Genomic DNA, 18324 nt, shown 5'->3' with positions numbered 1-18324 from the left:
GAATGATTAAAGCTAGTCGGTATTTTATTCCTCTGCATATCGCTACAGCATTAATACTACCCCAACTCAGTGGTGGTTAGGCCACTTCCATGAAGAAAATGCATTTACAACTTAACAAATATTCTTTGCATCCTCTCTCTCTCAAACGAAACACTCCGCCCAACACACACGATACTACCAACCCAAACATGCCAGTCTGCCCAAATCTTCCCGTCCCATCTTAGCAAAGCATTGCCCTTCTGTGCAAATCCCCCCCCTTTAATAAAAGCTGTGTGAACTTGCATGCTAGGAAATAAATCCCTCTAGAATTCCGACCAGTAATAGTAAATTTCACGGTCGAATCCTTTCGTCAACTGAACAAAGAAAGAGAAGAAGGAGAACCAATGAACCAATGAACGCCTCGCTGCTTAATGCGATATGTAAGAGTAAAAGGAAAAAGCGGAAACCCCCCAGCAACGATGGACCCATTAAAGGAAAATAAAAAGATAAAGAATGACGAAATCCAGACTCCCAGATCACAAGGGCTTTACATGATTCAAAAGATTGAAGAGCAACGGAATTTATTGCTGCCAGGGCGTCTGCTGTGCCGGACGAGGGAACACCGGTACAGTTGGGATATGGTCGATGCCGCCGCCAATCGCAGTCTGGTTATGCTGCCACCCCATGCCGGTGGCGTGGTTGACAAAGGCGCCCTGGCGGAACGGATTCGTGACACCCGTCGGCTGTGGAGCAAGCGACGAAGACTGTTGCTGTGGGTCCTGGAGCTGTTGCTGCGCCGGGGCTTCGGTGGGAACGTTGCGAGCAAAGGGGTTGGTGCTCGTAGGTTGAGGCTGTACGGGCTGGGCCTGGAAAGGGCCTGTGTTCTGGCCCGGAGAGTTTGTCGACCTGGCAAAGGGATTAGTGGATTGGCGGGTGAGGGTTGGCGTGCTCGACGTTGGTGTTGACAGCTGAGACGAAGAGGATGTCGGCTGTGCAACCAGCATTGACTGGCGGAAAGGGTTGGTCATTCCAGGAGCGGCGAGAGACGGCTGAAGTCCAACAGGCTGGAGACCAGTGGGTTGGAGACCGGTGGGTTGTAGACCAGTGGGCTGGATACCAACTGGTGGTTGCTGTTGGATAGGAGTCTGGAAATTGGCAACAGTGTTCTGGGGGATAGGACCCAGTTGTGGCCCGAAGCCGCTGAAGCCGGTGATGGTCGGCTGTAGTTGCGCAGGGGGCTGCATGAATCCAGCGTCCGGCTGTGGAAATCCATTGCCCTGGACAAAACCAGCAGGTTGCTGGACAAAGTTGCCTGGCTGGAAGCCCAGCCCAACGGGTTGCGCCTGGAAAGCCAGATCGGGCCCCTGAGTTTGCATGGGCACTTGCATAGGGGGCTGTTGGCTGGTGACTTGCATCGGTATCTGGTTCTGCTCAATCGAATCAAAGAAGTCGATGAGGTCAGGGTCCGGTCCTTTGTTAGCTTGAGGCTTCGATTCAACCTTGGCAGCTGCATTTCCGCTGCTGGGAACGGGGAATGGATTGTTAGCCGCAGGAGAAGGCGCCTTGGGAAAGTCGACTGCGCTCTTCGTAGACTTGGACTTGGATCCCTTGCCACCCTTCTTGGCCTCCTGCTCTGCCAGGTACTGCCGCCGGTGAATCTCGAAATCCGGGTCGTTGAGATACTCCTCAAGCTGGCGGCCCAAGTTAACGGGCGCATGCTTGAGCTTGGGAACCTCAACCCTGGTGTGATGCTGCCACTGCTTCGCAGTGCTAAGGTACTGGACGACGGAGTCGGTGTGCTTAGTGAAAGTCCGATAGATTTCCATAGCTCTGTCGGCATCCGGCTTCGACATTTCAAAGAAGTGGCCTATAGCGATAATGTTAGAATAGACACAATGCACAATTTCAGGGGGCACTTAAAGCTGACCCAGAATGTTGATAAGTCCTTGGTTCAAAACCTGGAATAGAGGTAGAAGGTCAAGGACTAGTAATCGAAATACGGCAATCGTGATCTCGGTCTCTGGTTCTTGGTCGAGGAGCTGCGAGAGGGGTAAGCTTCACTTCTATTATCAAGAAAGGGCTTAGAATCTGACGCACATCGCATTTCAGCAAGGCCGTAAGCTGATGCTGAACAACTTCTGTCTCGCGCAACAGACCCTTCTCGACGGTGAGTCTCTCCAGCCTTGATTCCGGGGCGCGCACCCAATCAGTCTTGGTATCGCGATATGCGCGCACTCGCTCGATGAGGTAATTGGCATAGTGACGGATGTTTCGGCCTTGGGTTTGAGCTATTGTACACTGTCAGTCCTCACGTGTGGTTGTAGATTGTAGATGGCTTCAGTTGGAACGGACCGTCTGCGAAGTTGCTAATGGCCAGCATGTTTCGGTGTCGCGCAAGGTACGCCAGTGTCGCCTCTGGAGATCCCTCGCGGATCATGAGGTGGACCGTCATCAAGCTCTTGAAGACGACGGTCCATGTTGAGTCGTGCAGTCGGTTTTGGAGAGCGCGAAGGACCTCGGCGATGCCAGCCTCGCCGGAGTGAGTGCCAACTAGGATGTGCTCGATGTACTTGGTCTTGGGGGGAGCATTCTGCAGACGCACATAGACGAGGAGTAGTTAGCCATCTGGTTGGTCTGTCTTGGGGTTGACCTGCTTCTGCCTCCGTGTTTGGTCTGGCGCTGGGGAGCCCAAAGATGGAGAGATGCCCCATCGCCATGACCATAGCATAGTCATAGCCATAGCCATAGCCATAGAGAGAGGCAACCATCGCCATCGCCATCGCAAACAATAACGCCTGAGCTGAGCCGAGCTGGAGAAGGCAACTCACCTTGATCTTGGTCGCCCCCTTGACGGACTTCTCAAAGGAGCTCATGGCTGCAAGGTATGGTCGGGGGCCGTGCTCGAGGGAATTCTTCCGGCTGAGGGACAATCGTCAAGTCGTCGGTGGTGGATAAGAAAGTTGGGCGACTGAACGGAAGTCAGGCCGAACCGGCAGCCGGGCGGAGCTTTGGTTTGGGTTGGTGGGAAGATGCTGGTATTGCTATTGGATTGCGATTGGGCACCAGCAAGTTGAGAGTTGGGTTGAGGTTATGGCGATACCCCAAGCGCTGCGGCACGTGGCGGCGGAAGCAGCGGAAATATGGTGGCTGGGCAGGGAGAAGAAGGTCACTCACTAACGGGAATTGACTTTGGACGGAGAGGTCTGCATGCCTTACGGCGCTGTACACATTTCAGCATGCAGAGGCGTTATATGCAAGGCTACGTAGTGCGTTTGCCCGTTTTTCTCCAAGCTGGAGGAATCGCGAAACACGGCAGATCCGTGGTTTTACATCAGTGCGCATGACGTTTCCACTCAGTCGCAATTTGGCACGCGGCACGGATATTGGATGTTTGCCAGCAGTAAATTAAGGAACATGAACCAGGCTCTGTTTTATTATACAGCATCTCGGGACGACGGAAGAGCTAAGCCCTACGTCGTATCAAGATGCAAAGATGCTACAAATGCGAAATCCATGGAAGAGGTACATTGCAAGGCAAACAAAAAAGGGCAGCGTAAAAATAAAAATAAAAAAATCAGAAAAAAATCAGAAAAAATCAAACAGACAAAAAGAAAAGCCTTCCACTCTTCATAAGTCAGAGCTTTTTTTTCATCGCGTCCGATGCAATAACAAGGTCCGTGTGTCGAACGCCCATATCATGGAACCAGCCCTCCATCGCTCCCAAACCCTGAAGCCCCGAAGGAAGAGTGTTGAAAGGTCAGGAAGGCGGCTCCAGCATCATATTATGCACGCAATCTCATCACCTGCATTCTTAGTTAGCAATTGCACGCATCGTAGAGTTTGGCAGTGGTTGGGGTGCGTACGTTTATTTGAATGGAAGGGATAAAGAAGAAAAAGAAAAAGAAAAATTCTAGCTCGCCAAACGCCAGCAGAAATTTAAAGCTCTGCGCAGGCGTGGGGTATCCGGGAATTCATCGGCTGATTGGGCGGCTTCTCTACGAAGGTCCATCTTCTATCTTATCGGCATCAGTCGTGCCATATTTCTTGCGCAGGTCATTCTTCTATAATTGAATGCCAATTTCTGACTGATATTAGGCAATGGGGCCTCTCGTTGGTTCCCGTGGCCTGACATTGCGTCGTCATGTTTGTTTCAACGCCTTTGCCGCAGCGATTCCCCGGCAGGTGATTTACAGGAACAGCCGACTTTACTCACAGGTGGTCAAGGATGAGGCAGAAAGCTCGTCAAAACGCGCCAGTGTGTTAGATCTTTGGCAGAAATGTAAGCCTTTTTAATAACGGAATTTTCCAAGTGTCAAAAGCGTCTAACATACAATAGATGAGGCCAATGACGAATTACTTGGGCTTGGATCAGAGGATGTGTACGTGGGATTATTAGGCAAGAGTCGCAATGTCTCAAAGCACCTCTCATTCGCAGATCTCACCACGCCGTCCGGTGAAATTATTCAGGTCTGCTCCAGCTCAGAGAGAGACAGTAAAGCCCATGACGACTTCCGCCAAGTCCCAGCTTTCAGTCCCGTTCTTATTCGTATAAAGCAGCACGAGGCTGCAAACGCCGTCGAGCCAACTACCAGTGATGGCTCATCAAAGAGAACCGTCTACCTTGATAGCATACGTGCCCTCAACAGCGTTCCAAAAAATCTCATAGTAACACCAGAAGTCCAGTTCCCGCCAACAAAGCGCCATCTCCAGATTCGATTTCACCCGGAACTGCAAGCCAGACTTCAATTTAGATCATGGCTCAAGGGAATGCTGAACCAAAGCTTGCTTCAGAAGGGGTTTACTGATATAGAGACGCCAACTCTATTCAAATCTACCCCCGAAGGTGCCAGGGAATTTTTGGTTCCTACTCGACAAAAGGGTACCGCTTATGCTTTAAGTCAAAGCCCACAACAGTACAAGCAGGTCCTCATGGCTAGTGGCATTATGCGTTATATGCAATGGGCTCGCTGTTATCGCGATGAGGATCTCCGCGCTGATCGGCAACCAGAATTCTCACAAGTAAGGCAGACTTCAAGACATGCTCCAGAAATTTGGCACTGACAACTTCGACTAGCTCGATATGGAGTGGGCTTTTGCTGGGGCCGAGACTGTGCAAAAGGATATCAATGATATCATCTTAGGAGCATTAACCGCTCTGCAGCCGGCACAAAGCTACAAGGAGATTCGAGGAGAAGTGATTCCAGTTGTCGCCGATATACCTTCCACTCCACCGCCAGCAGACCAACCTGTAGCCCATCAGTTCACCAATATTACATTCGCAGATAGCATTGCTGCATACGGCTCTGACAAACCAGATTTGCGTATTCCTCTACGGGTAAGATGATGAGATGTCGCCGCTTTAACAAAATACTAACCTGTCATAGATACATGCTTTACCGGATCCCGAACCTTTCCGCAACTTTGTTGGCATGATAACCCATCTGTCTAACCCTCTTATAGAGGCTTTTGCATTGCCATTGAACGGTTGGTCCTCTTCGGATGCGCGCAAATTTATCACCAAATTTATGGACGAGCTTCCTGCCTCTTTGGCAAATAATCCAGATGGAAAACCTCAAATTCTCATCCACGACTCAAGTCAGCCACTGTGTGGATTCTCTTCGTTGGGCTTTGAATATGAGAGCGTTTTGGATTTGCTTTCAGAAAAAGAGGGCCTACAAGATGGAGACCTTGTTATCTTCCAGGCCCGAGAGAAGCCTGCTGGACAATACTACTCAGGCTCAACTAGAATTGGAGACATCCGCAACTTGCTGTGGAAGGCACTTGTGGAAGCAGGTCATATGCAAACCCCGCGACTTGGTGAGCCAGGATCGCTACAGTTTGTGTGGGTTACAGAGTTTCCCATGTTTAAGCCTGTTGAAGAGGGCGAACCCGGCCAGGAGGGCGCAGCAGGAATTGCGGCGTCTCACCACCCCTTTACTGCCCCCCTATCCCAGAAAGACCTAGAGCTACTGTTTACCGATCCCCTAGAGGCAAAGAGCGCTGCTTATGATCTGGTTCTCAATGGAATTGAGATTGGTGGAGGTAGTGTGCGTAACCACATTGCCGACGTCCAAGACTTCATCATGCGGGACGTTTTGAAGATGACCGATAAGAGGATCAAAGACTTTTCTCACCTGTTCGAAGCCCTCCGCTCAGGATGTCCTCCTCATGCTGGTTTTGCACTCGGATTTGACCGGCTTGCGGCACTGATGACCGGCACGCCGACTGTCCGAGACGTCATAGCCTTTCCCAAGACGATGAAGGGCGAAGATCCCTTCGTCCAGTCACCTAGCAAGCTAAGCAATGAGCAGCTTGCCCCATATGGCCTGCAACTTCGCTCAAAATCTGGATAAGATGAGAGAGGATTATTCCACACTACTAATATTTAAAGCACTGGAATTATCCAAGACATCATTCATATGGCTGATTCGAAAAGACGACACCAATCCATAAAACCAACCATGTAAGACAGAACTGTATGACCACTGCGTGAACAATCTTAGACGCAGAATTTTGTATAATAGATGTCCAAACACGACACCATTTAGAAAACATATATTCCATTCAATGACATTATGAACCAATTGCAATATTTTTATATACGTCTTGAAAACTGAATATTTCCCCCCGCTCTTTTCTTTTATCACAAACTCATTGTCTGGGGCATTTCTCGATGCGCTCTCACTAGCGCCGCTCTTCAAGGCTCAACGGCGCCACCAGGCACTAGCCACGGCTGCTCTCACCGCCAAAAATCTCAGAATTCTGCCGCTCTGCCACCAGCTTTCTTCAGACTGCGGCGACCTCTTCGCAGTCGAAGCCGCCAGAATCTCCTTGGTCCACCAAATATCCGTACAGAAACGTCGCAATCGCAGAGATGTCGTCTTTGCGAAACTCGATTCAGCGGCGCCCCCATCGGGAGCGTGCGCAGCCTCTCGAGCGCCGTCGCCTAGGTCTCCTCGAGAAGCACAAGGTACGAAACAAGCCGGCAGTCCTCGATCTCATACCCAAGTCTTGAAGAAGTTGTGATTTGATGAGATTGTACTGACAGGAATTTTAGGACTACTCCAAACGTGCAAAGGACTATAACCAGAAAAAGGCACAGCTCAAGGCCCTCCGCGAAAAGGCTGCGGATCGCAACGAAGATGAATTCTACTTCGGCATGATGTCGCGCAAGGGCCCCGGCGCCAAAATCAATGTCGGCAGGAAGTGGAACGGAAGAGTCGAGGGCGATCGCGGGAACAACAAGGGCATGGACCAGGACACGGTGCGGCTGCTCAAGACACAGGATCTGGGATACGTGCGCACGATGAAGCAGGTCGCCGTGAAGGAGCTGGCGAGGTTGGAGGAGCAAGCTGTCTTGACGAAGGGCTTGGATCAGCTGGACGAGGAAGATGACGACGAGGACGACGGTTTTGATTTTGACGACGAAGATGAGGGCCCGTCAAGACGGCGGTCAACCTCAAATGGCCCCCGAAAAATCGTATTCCTAGACAACGAAGACGAGCGAGACGAAGCCCTACAAGCAGCCGAAGACGAATCCTCGAAAAGAGAAGACCAACAAGACGCATTCGAAAGATCAGAGAACCTCCGCGAGCTCAAGCGCAAGCTGGAGCACTCACGCAAAAAGGTCAAGTCGCTCATGACCGCCGAGACCCAGCTCGAGGTCCAGCGCGCCAAGATGGCCAAGACGGCGACATCGGGCGGAGCGACGAGGAGAGGGAAGAAGATTATGGTGCGGAAGAGGAAGAGGTAGATGCGAAAGGCGAGCGAGCAAACAAGGAAGAGCTTGGTGGGAGAGTCGGAGGATTCTTTAATCATGAGCGCTGTTAATGCATTGTGCTGTGCAATTACGAGATGGCCCTGGTGTGTACATGTATGGATATTAAAGCATCCCGAAAACGGATTTTAAAATGGGTTTTTCTTTTATTTACAGTTTGTTATAAAGAGGTTGTTGTTTAGCATCAAAATCATGAAATAACTTGACATGAGCGTATACTATTTCCACAAGTACTTTGAAACAGATATTCTGGTTGCTCGTTATCATTAATCATAATGCATCGTCGTATTAATACTTGGATCCCACACATTTATAAAGAACCTTGAAAACTCCCTTGACACATGCAAACCCAATCGTAAGTATCCATATAAAGCAGTTAAACACTCCCTTCACCAGCTTTACAATAACTCGTAGTATAAAAGGCCCTTTATCCTCCGCTGATGCCTTTTTACCCCCCTTGCCCAGGCTGTCATTTTGGCTCTCGATGTCAATCTCGAATTGTTCCATCCGTGTGCGCTTCTTATCCTTCTTATCCTTTTTCTTCTTGCCGTCTTCATCGTCACGGTGTCGGCTAAGAGCGCTGCTAAGGCTTCTTGATTGTTTGGGAGGCTCCGGTATTGGCGGCGCCTCAAATGCCTCTATAACGGTGTTTGGCGAGCTTCGATCCTCCATGGCGGCAACAAGAAGCAACGCCGTAACAGCCACATCGACAATATAATATGATTCGATTTTGGATGCAACACCAGTGTCGACTTCTAACCACCCACTACCGGTGCCATCTCGCGTCAGCTTGGCAAGGTGTTGTGGTGATTCGTGGTGCTCCAGTGTGTACTCAACACGAGACCAGGCAGGAGAATTCTCAATTGTAACGCAGAAGGGTGTAGCCAGGGCCGGATGCACCAAATAATAACTTGCGCTGTCATCATCCCACACAAGTCTTCCGCACTCTCTCTCTGCAGCCGCAACTGTGGCGGGATCGTCCGCCCTATCCAAGACTATCTTTGTTGCGGCACAGGGCATGAGAAGGGCAGCAAGGCCATCGTTGGGGGAATGCTTTCGAGATTCCTCTTCAAGTGTTGTATTCAGTGCCTCTTGCCAATATTTTCCGTCTGAGGCACGGTTGTTGCCACCCATTACACCATTTAGAATGCTTGCAGGGGAACTTGACGCTGGTTTAGGAGCCTTGTAGGCTTTGCTGGGATCGTGTCTACTAAGTGACACGTACGCCGATGCAGATGTGGGATCCAAACGGAGGTTATAGAAAGGCTGTGAGGTGGAAGAAAGTGTGTAAACAGGGGCATCTTTCTGCTGCGTCAACTTCAAACAGTAAACGCGCCCCTCAGATCCAGATGCTTGCCAACCGTTTGTAACTTTCCAAAGATCTTGAAGTTGCTCGGTTGTGCAGGTGGCAGGAATAATTGGGGGGTTTTGAGGGCGAACGGGAACTCTGACAGGAGGCTGCTCCGGCGCAGGCTCAGCGCTTTCATAGTAGCTCTGGCGACTGACAACAGCCCGGGGCACTCCAGACGGGTTCATTTGAATCGGGCCGTAGTTTTGCTGATCCAGGGGCAAATCGGGATTGTACGTTGGGAACATGGATCGCAAGGGCGGCGGCTCAGAGGACGGTGGAGCGTCGAATAACAGAGGGGGTTTGGCGATGGAATTTCTCGGCTGGTTAACGCTATTACCCACGAACATCGGAGGAGGTGGAAGTATATTATCCGTCCCTCTAGGGACTTCGATGGTCAATCGTGGTTGCTGGGGCCGGGCAGGGCGACTGGCACCCACGCCAGGTCCGTCGAGTTGCTCTTCTGTGTCCATGGCTGGTAGAGCATTGTGGTCTGAAACGACTTCTGATGCTTCTTCAATTGGAGGATTGAACTCTAGAGGCGTGTGGGCTCTCTGTTGCGGAGTCTGTCGGCCATTTTGAGAGGGAGATGATACAGGAGCGAGCACCGGCGAGGGCGAAGCAACGGGTGTTGGAGCACGACTATCCTGAAGCTGCTGCTGCGGCGTGGCCGCTCGACGCTCATGGGACTCTGAACGACGAGATCGAGGCACCTGATTGCCACGTGGGTGAGGTTTGGAAAAGTTTGGATTTGGGAAGAGCGAGAAGCTGGCGCTGCCAGATGGTTGATGTGAGGCCATAGTTTAAGCACGAGATGGTGTATTTAGTATACACCCGCAGCACTCAAGAACGGCCCTCTTCACGGAAGAGGCGTGGGGTATCGAGTTGAGATGGAGCACTAGAGCACCGAAAAAAACAAAAAAGAAACGCCTAGGGTATCCAAAGGGTGAGAACAAACGTTGGCAAGATGCTATGGTTTCATTGTTTGTTGGCTGAGCGTCGCATCGTGATACCAGCAGAGCAGACACAACAAGAACAACAACAAGAGGAGCACTATGCAAGGGCAGGAGTAAAAAACAGCGCTACAAGACCAGATATAACAAAAGAGCACTCCTCTTGTCCAGGTAGGCCAGCCTTGTGAATGGGTGGGGAGGCGGCCGGCGACCCAACTAGATAGCCAGAAGGTGCCGCCATCAAATCAGTCGATTAAGCGCCTTTGGCTAGACAGCTTAGTCGAGTCGGCATAGGAATCGCAGCCGGTGTAAAGGGACGAAAGCACATAACACGGCGAACCAAGAGAGCGAGTGGGTGACACCATGATCTCTGCGCCCCCAAAATAGCACTTTGATCTTGAAGGGTGGACGCCATCGATATCCAGACAGCCAATGGGAAGCCGCATCACACTGCATTGGCGTACTTAAGCGCTGGAAACGCAGGGGTGGGTTGAAGTTTGAAGGCACTGGACGAACGCCATAGGCCACTCAAAAGGCCTGCAGCTTCGCGTCTGGTCGCATCGAGGTGGATTCCTGATAGGCCGGAGGACGTTGGCCGCGGCAGGAAGGGCGCTTAATTTTTTCGCGACGGGCGAATGTCTGTCAAGCATGCAGCGAGAGCAAAGAGATCTTAGGGGGAAATGAGATTGCGGAAGGGAAAATTGAAGATTGGGATTTGCCATGCCAGATCTTTGACGTGATTAAGCGAGCCTTCCATTTCTTTTCTTTTTTTTTTTTTTTTTTTTTTTTGGCTTCTAAGCCAATGGTTCCTTCCACAAGCCCTCCATCTTACGCCTGCAGTACCTTGGCAAGTGCAGCTTCCAGGAATCACAAACAGGCAGCGCTACCCCGCTTATTACAGGCGTCGATTCGGGAAAGAGCTCCACCTCCTAATTTAGTATCGACTTTAGCATCAAACAATTGCCCAAGTTGACTTGCTGATGCAACCTCAGTACTTTTGTTGCATGTTTCAAACTTGTCACTCCACAAAAAGCTGTATATTTCAGAGAAGGGTGCTTGATAAGAGCCTCTTGACAGACAGGGGAGCTTCCAAGGTAAGAAACGACAAAGTCAATATTGCACCTTTACACACATCAGCACTTCAACTGGACCTGTTCCACGCCAACTTCAAGCTCTCTCTTTGGTTGCATTTACAAGCCATTAGAAGGGCAGCCATCGTTGACAAGTGTATTTGAGGGTGAACTAATTATCTGGGCGGCGTCAATTTTTTTTTCCCAACGCGGCCTTAACGACGCACAATATAGTGAGCCGCGACACGCCCCCGACGATCCGCCTGTCAGATCCCAACGCGAATCGATTGGTCGTATTGCAGATTAGCCGCCATCTTCGCCGCATGCCTCATCTTCAAGGTTCACGGGCTTGAAGAACGTCATGTACTATACCCGACAGGTTGGCGCTCATTCCATAGCCTATCATGCCTTGGCGTAACTCCCTTATAGAAATTCGTAACAATATGCTTCTTTGTGACGGTTCTTCGCCTGGCTCCTGATGGAGACCCTGGAGACTTATGCATACCTAGTAACTATTCCGCCGACTACTGGGGCTTTAGATGCTGCAAATGCTGATTCAACCAATGATCGGAGCCTTGAAAAGAATCTGCAAGCGGCAGCGCGGACTCTTGTTTAATGCCGATATCATTATACAGACGGAGAGTCACTCTATTGCAAACGGCTTTAGCGGCTTACTGAGATTTGTGAACCTGCGATATATTGTCTTTCCCACGCCATATGCCATCATCAGTCATTTCTGTTGTCTAGCTTCGTGTTACGAAAGCTCAAGGGTCTGTTAATGAATTATCATTGCGAGGGCAAACTATCTTGCGCGGAAGTTATTAAACATCCGCTATTTTTGTGCGGCAGTTATTAAACGTCCGCTCTTTTGGCGCGGGAGTTAATACACGTCAGCTCTTGTTGTGTGGAAGTTATTGAGCATCCGCTCAACAAACAACATATACATATTTAAAGGGAATACTTTTATCTGCAGAGATCAATTTTTGATATCATTAATCAGCTCCTTCATCAAGCCCAAGTCCTTACTATCCGTCGCATAGATTACCTTTGTGGTCCATTTGTGATGCAGCCCCTTGGTGCTCGGCACTTTTCAGCCATGGCATTCACCAAAGCAGTGGCTTACTCTGTTCTTTTAGCCTCTCCTGCAGTTACAACTCCGTTGTCAGATTCATCTTTATCTGCGGACACTTTACTGAGCAAGGGTATTGATGCTCTTGGCGGCGCAAACGCTATCAATAGCCTCCATGGAGTTACCTACCATGTCTCCAAGTATAACTCTTCCCCTGGAATTACCGGAATCTAGGTCTAACCAGTTTCCAGCATTTTCCGCTCGAGGAGTCTCATGCAAAGCTATGAGCTCAATCAAGCCGATACTGCAGTAGCAATCAGTGGCCAACAGAACGTTTCCTTCTCTTTTACTTCCGACGAACTAATTCAGCGCATCGATAGGCGCTGGACTCCCTCGGGTTAGATATATTTAAAATCAATGTGGTGAAAATTACTAACCCCGCCAGATTATTGGTCCTGGGGACGGCCTGCCCTCGAGCCTCTTGACTTCTCGCTTGTCGTTCGTGGAGGTCATGATGGCTTCGCATGCTTTGTGCGCGGAAACAACCAGATCTGGCTGCCCGGCAATGAAACATCTGGCTATACTGATTGTAAGATGTTAATATTCCTTTTTATCACATCAACGGGGAAATATTAATCTAATGTCTCACAGCCGCGCTTGCAGAATACTTGGTTCTGCATGGTGAGATGCTGTCTCCAATACTGCTATCCAAGGTAATTTCATGACCCCTTTTTGCGTAAAATACTCTAACATTTGGAAGCTCAAATGCAGTGACGGTGTTGAAGCTTCCAAAGTTCAAATTAATGGTATTGAGTATCCTGCTGTGCAACATGTTTCCCGCGACATGACTGTCATCTTTGACCCTGTCAGTCACCTTCCATACATTGTTCGTACAATCGAGAACCACGCCATTTACGGCAAATCCACCAACGACTTATACCTCACCGATTATAAACCTGTCAACAGCGTATACTTCCCACACAGGGTACAGACTGTGTATAACTCGACGTCTCAGGCTCTGAATTCCCCACTCGAGGACTTTCAGATTGATGAAATTACCGTCAACCCCAAGTTCCCAGCCAACTATTTCCAGGGCCTTCCCGAGAGCCAGAGCTGGTCTCCTAAAGCCGCACCCAAGAAGGTTGACGGGATTGATCACTGGTGGCTAACGGAGTTTTCTGGCAATGGTATTTGGACTGGCCTTAAGAATTCGACAGTAGAGGGAATCAAGGCTGAGCAGCCTGTAAAGGGATTGCCCAAGTTACACTGGGTTATTCTGGACGACAATGTTCTTGGTGTCAAGCAGATGATTCTGGAATTCGAGGAGAGTGTCATTGTCTGCGATGCACCTCCTCAGTGGACACTCAGCGTCATTCAGTGGATTAAGGAAAATTTAAATAAGCCCATCTCCCACCTTTGGGTGAGTTTTCCCTATCAAAATTGCTCCAAATGCCGAACTAACATCTATTGTACAGCCCACTCATCACCATCGTGACCATAGTGGAGGCGCCAATGAGTATGTAGCTATTGGGGCAAAGCTCATCGTCCCAGAAATGGCTGTCCAGTACTGGTCCAGCATTCCCAACGCCACTTTCGTGACCTTTAAGTGAGTGCATTACCAAGTTTATTCATGAATCGCAACTAATCTTCTCTAGCGATACGCATCCCTATGTCCATAAAGACAACAGCATGCAGGCCTGGTTCACATGGCAAAAACATGCCACGCATGCATCTGACTGGTCTTATGCGCTCGTTACGGAGAAATGCACCAGTGATAATTCTGCAGTTGCTGTGCTCGAAGCGGATGCATGGCAGGCTGGACTTCCTGCTGAGGAGTCTGACCAGGCTCTAATGCGGCAGTGGCTCGACCAGCTACTCAAAGATGGCTTAACTGATAAAGCAATGTAAGTTCTGTTATTATTATTGTATAGCAATACCTATCTAATGTCTGTTAAGTGTCTTTCCTACTCATGGACAAGTAACACCTATATTGGAGCTTATTAACATCACCGGTTATCCTTATCCTCAATCTTTTTCTGCCACTAGTTGGAAAGATGGCATTACTGTGTGCTAGGCAGACTCGTTATAAGAGCAATCCAAATGAACACAACTATCTACATATACTTGAGTAATTGTGTACTCGAGTTAGTGTGTGGGAATCATATTGCTTTCTTTTTGTATAAATATTTGGTAATGAATAAATTTTATATTAAACATTAGTTGCACGTGCATGGAAAGACTGTTGAGCATCGTCAGAAAGAAATGGGTAGTGATACACTCTTCTTTATGAAGCCGGCCATGTATTAAGGCCATCTCTCACAGATTTCTTCAGGCTATCTTTGCGACGATTACTTAGACTTCCGTGTTGATTTACTGGTTGGGCGACAATACATTCTTCAGGCCCATTGCGACCTGACGTCTTTCACTACGCTCAGGTATAAAGTCGAGCGCCCTCTATTGCATTGATGTCATCTCTGCATGTTACAGGGTAGGCGTCATTGGTATAAGAGCAAATGGAGTTGCTCAAGCTACAGATAGTATTGGTCTCGTACGATCATATGACGCATGTCATGGCAAATCCATCTATCAAAAGCAATCGGAAAGCTTCCGAGTACATGCATCGTTGGCGTAACGCATATCCCATGGTCATGCTATCTTAATTCCCAACACTTGCACTTGCTACAGCACGTGGTTTGGCAAGAAAAAACAAATGTGTGCCTAACTACACCACCGAAATCGCTGGCGACGGAATCTCCAGTATTTGTCCAGCGCTTCTCCCATTGGCGCGGCTATTGTCACCGGTTAAATTGCCATTGGTCCTCTTATAATTGTGGGCTGCGCCGCAAATAGTGTTGAAAGTTCCTGTCGCGCAGGAACCTGGAGTCTCTGCCAAAATACTAGGCGCGCAGAGTAGCACTGCGCGGGGTCCTTCGAGATGAGCTTAGGCTTACGGAGTAACGCTCCTGGCAGCGTGATCCGTGATTCTCCAATTAGCTATCGTGGGGCGTCGGTTGGGAAGAAACTCGTCGCGGATGGAAAATGTCATATGGCTGAATCCCAATGCGGGGATGAGGGATTGCGTATATAATGGAATTGCCATCTGGCTGCGAGAGGATTTTTCTTCCTCGCTCAACTCTGTTTCAACGGCATTGTGACTGAGGATCTCTTGCTGAGCTACCCCGCCAAAGTTCAATTGTTTGCTCATTGAATCCAGCACTGTTTGAAATGGCGACTCAAACGATTAACAAGGATGCGATCAGCGTAAGAGGACTCACCCAACGGAGAGGCGATTGGTGTTGAGAAGATAGAGGATTGGAACTGACGACTGGCCCAAACGGAACAGAACCTTTCTTTCGTTCTCAACAAGCCCGGAGATGTCACCTTTGAGGAGCGTCCCAAGCCCACCATCTCCGACCCCAACGACGTCCTCGTCGCGGTAAACTACACCGGAATCTGTGGCTCAGACGTCCACTACTGGGTGCACGGCGCCATCGGTCACTTTGTTGTCAAGGACCCCATGGTCCTGGGCCACGAGTCTGCCGGAACCATTGTCGAGGTCGGCTCGGCTGTCAAGAACCTCAAGGTTGGCGACCGAGTTGCTCTGGAGCCTGGCTACCCATGCCGTCGATGCTCCTTCTGCCGTGCCGGCAAATACAACCTCTGCCCGGACATGGTCTTTGCCGCGACGCCGCCATACCACGGCACTCTGACCGGACTGTGGGCCGCCCCGGCCGATTTCTGCTACAAGCTGCCGGACAATGTGTCCCTGCAGGAGGGTGCTATGATTGAGCCGCTGGCGGTGGCGGTTCACATTGTCAAGCAGGCCCAGATCCAGCCCGGCCAGTCGGTCGTGGTGATGGGAGCTGGACCCGTGGGTCTGCTGTGTGCTGCCGTGGCCCAATCCTATGGCGCAACCAAGGTTGTCAGTGTCGATATTGTGCAGTCCAAGCTGGACTTTGCCAAGAGCTTCAGCTCAACACACACATATGTGTCTCAGAGAATCTCGCCCGAGGAAAACGCCAAGGCCATCAAGGAGCTTGCAGACCTTCCTATCGGTGCGGATGCTGTCATTGATGCCAGCGGCGCAGAGCCGTCAATCCAGACGAGCTTGCACGTCGTCCGCGTGGGAGGCACTTACGTGCAAGGTGGTATGGGCAAGAGCGACATCACATTCCCTATCATGGCCATGTGCTTGAAGGAGGTGACGGCCCGGGGATCGTTCCGTTACGGTGCCGGAGATTACGAGCTGGCTGTTGAGCTTGTCAGGACTGGCCGTGTTGATGTCAAGAAGCTGATCACGGGCATTGTCAGCTTCAAGCAGGCCGAGGAGGCATTCCAAAAGGTCAAGACCGGAGAGGCTATCAAGATTCTGATTGCCGGACCCAACGAGAAGGTGTAAACAATGAATGTGCTAGGATAAAGAAAAAAAGTCACATAATGCACAAAAAAAGTTTAAAATAAGACTTCAAAGAAATCAAAGGAGAGCCGAAAAAACAGTGAATAATATGAGTAATGCAGACTCTTGCAGCGTCAAGCCTAGTAGTGAAACTAATGGATTGCATTCCATTTGATCCATGCCAAAGTGGCGCGGTGATGCGTGTGATGAAAGCGAGTGGCGGCCACCAAGAACCCCCAGAATTGAGGCTCTACTGGCTGTGGATTCACGGCTCGCCAGTCACACAGAAGCGCCCCTGGGCTATCAACTGTCACAGGCAGAGATAGCAGTCGTAGTCCGTATAGGTCCATGTACAGTACTCGTACTCATAAGTACCTGTAGTGGTACGGAGTTCATCCCCGAGCATGTACGAGTACGGCACAGAAGGAATCAAATTGCAGCTAGCAGCACCTCCATGTTGGCTTTAGCGATGCTGGCCAGCGCACAAACAGGACGAAAGCGGCTAACGACGCTAAACGAAGTGAGGCTGAGTTGTGAGAAGTTGGACAAGGTCACACTCACAGTCACAGCTTTCCGCGGCGGATCCCTGTCTGACAACCCAATCTCTGGCTGCTGTCAATGCCCAAAGCCGCGCTTCCACGTGCTGGAAGAGGCATAATACGGCGGAACCAATCCCGCGCACTGCCGATCGGGCGATTTTGGGAAGAGCCCGGCAAACTCGATCGATTTCATTTCACGAGCTGCCCACTCTGTCCAAGCTGGGTGAAGCAAAGGGCGTAATACAAGCACAGACACAAGACAAGCTCAGCTACTAGTACTGGGCCGTGCAAGCTAGGTAGGGGGGCAAAGCGCCTAACTGTACTGCACCTGTTCCAGGCAAGGTAGTATTGGATAGAGACCTCTGCCGATAAGTGTGCCAATTCTCTGCCGTTTGCTTTTTCTGAGATTCGATAGTCTTATCCCGCCCTCAGGACCGACAAATCGGCTGCTTCTGTGCGGCGGCAGCAGTAGTTGATCCGAGGCGTGGCTTACAACTCTCATTTAACATCCAGCATCCTCATGCAAGCCACATGTTCCAACCCAGCCCACCCTGGCCTGAGCTTTTACCGCATCTCCTCTGCATTGCTGTGTATCCCTGCCCACTCACACCTTTTCCTCCCGTCCACGTCGTTGCATTGAGGCGAGCAAGGCCTTCGGGATGGGGTTTGTTTTGCCGCTCCACAGCGCGATCCTGTGCTCAACAGCTACAGGCACATGTGCCACCGATTAAGCACCTAATAATGCCTTAGTATCAGTGCCAACACCAGCTAGCAGACGGTTCCTCTGCGGGCCCAGAACGCCGTCAAGAGCCTTGGGCTGCCACAGCCGCACCGGCTAGTGACTGACATCCGAGTCCCTGATCAGCCTGGTCCAAGCTCTCTCAAGCAAAACCTAAACACCACCCTGGGCTGCGGCTGAACCCGAGGGGACACCAAGGTAGCTAGTTCCATCGTTGGCGCGGGCAGAATGGAGCGACTTTGACAGACGATGGAGACCAAGACCCGGCAGTCTGCCTCACCGACCGCTCTCAGGCTGAGAGACGTGCCGGTGGCGGAGATAGAGATTGAAGCGGACTTGCTCGGCTATAGCCCTAGCAATGTTGGCGCCAGCAATAAGAATGCCGTGCTGTCCTGCTGCCAGTGTCTGTCTTGGTTCCTCGGTTGTTGTACAGTAGTCGGACTCTTCGCTTGAT

The 18324-nt window shown here is 50.3% G+C and overlaps 7 protein-coding genes across 7 annotated transcripts; 4 read left to right on the top strand and 3 right to left on the bottom strand.

Annotated features, from left to right (window-relative positions):
• Positions 1–560: 560 nt before the first annotated feature.
• TRIVIDRAFT_54906 (uncharacterized protein) lies at positions 561–2852 on the bottom strand (the record flags this gene model as incomplete). Its single annotated transcript, XM_014104189.1, has 6 exons — positions 561–1043; positions 1101–1846; positions 1907–2018; positions 2077–2267; positions 2332–2569; positions 2808–2852. 6 exons carry the CDS (start codon positions 2850–2852, stop codon positions 561–563), a joined length of 1815 nt encoding a protein of 604 aa, XP_013959664.1.
• Positions 2853–4076: 1224 nt separating this feature from the next.
• On the top strand, positions 4077–6570 carry TRIVIDRAFT_79308 (uncharacterized protein; the record flags this gene model as incomplete). The annotated part of the gene is made up of 4 exons (XM_014104188.1): positions 4077–4258; positions 4316–4998; positions 5054–5314; positions 5364–6570. Coding segments are annotated over 4 exons (2095 nt in total), but the record flags the coding sequence as incomplete, so codon positions are not given.
• A 283-nt stretch (positions 6571–6853) lies between these two features.
• Positions 6854–7732, top strand: TRIVIDRAFT_54905 (uncharacterized protein; the record flags this gene model as incomplete). Its single annotated transcript, XM_014104187.1, has 2 exons — positions 6854–6949; positions 7037–7732. The coding sequence occupies 2 exons, from the start codon at positions 6854–6856 to the stop codon at positions 7730–7732; spliced, it is 792 nt and encodes a 263-aa protein (XP_013959662.1).
• Positions 7733–8044: 312 nt separating this feature from the next.
• TRIVIDRAFT_54904 (uncharacterized protein) lies at positions 8045–9904 on the bottom strand (the record flags this gene model as incomplete). Its single annotated transcript, XM_014104186.1, has 2 exons — positions 8045–9670; positions 9731–9904. 2 exons carry the CDS (start codon positions 9902–9904, stop codon positions 8045–8047), a joined length of 1800 nt encoding a protein of 599 aa, XP_013959661.1.
• Positions 9905–12223: 2319 nt separating this feature from the next.
• On the top strand, positions 12224–14270 carry TRIVIDRAFT_32339 (uncharacterized protein; the record flags this gene model as incomplete). The annotated part of the gene is made up of 7 exons (XM_014104185.1): positions 12224–12396; positions 12448–12593; positions 12642–12785; positions 12991–13616; positions 13672–13802; positions 13852–14100; positions 14153–14270. The coding sequence occupies 7 exons, from the start codon at positions 12224–12226 to the stop codon at positions 14268–14270; spliced, it is 1587 nt and encodes a 528-aa protein (XP_013959660.1).
• A 565-nt stretch (positions 14271–14835) lies between these two features.
• TRIVIDRAFT_215437 (uncharacterized protein) lies at positions 14836–15742 on the bottom strand (the record flags this gene model as incomplete). Its single annotated transcript, XM_014104184.1, has 1 exon — positions 14836–15742. One exon carries the CDS (start codon positions 15399–15401, stop codon positions 15144–15146), a length of 258 nt encoding a protein of 85 aa, XP_013959659.1.
• TRIVIDRAFT_177423 (uncharacterized protein) lies at positions 14836–16595 on the top strand (the record flags this gene model as incomplete). The annotated part of the gene is made up of 1 exon (XM_014104183.1): positions 14836–16595. One exon carries the CDS (start codon positions 15714–15716, stop codon positions 16593–16595), a length of 882 nt encoding a protein of 293 aa, XP_013959658.1.
• Between the last annotated feature and the right edge of the window lie 1729 nt (positions 16596–18324).

Source organism: Trichoderma virens, assembly GCF_000170995.1.
Source record: "Trichoderma virens Gv29-8 chromosome Unknown TRIVIscaffold_3, whole genome shotgun sequence".
NCBI lineage: Eukaryota > Fungi > Ascomycota > Sordariomycetes > Hypocreales > Hypocreaceae > Trichoderma > Trichoderma virens.
Note: the sequence above shows the minus strand (reverse complement) of the source record. Positions and strands in the feature narration are given on the sequence as shown.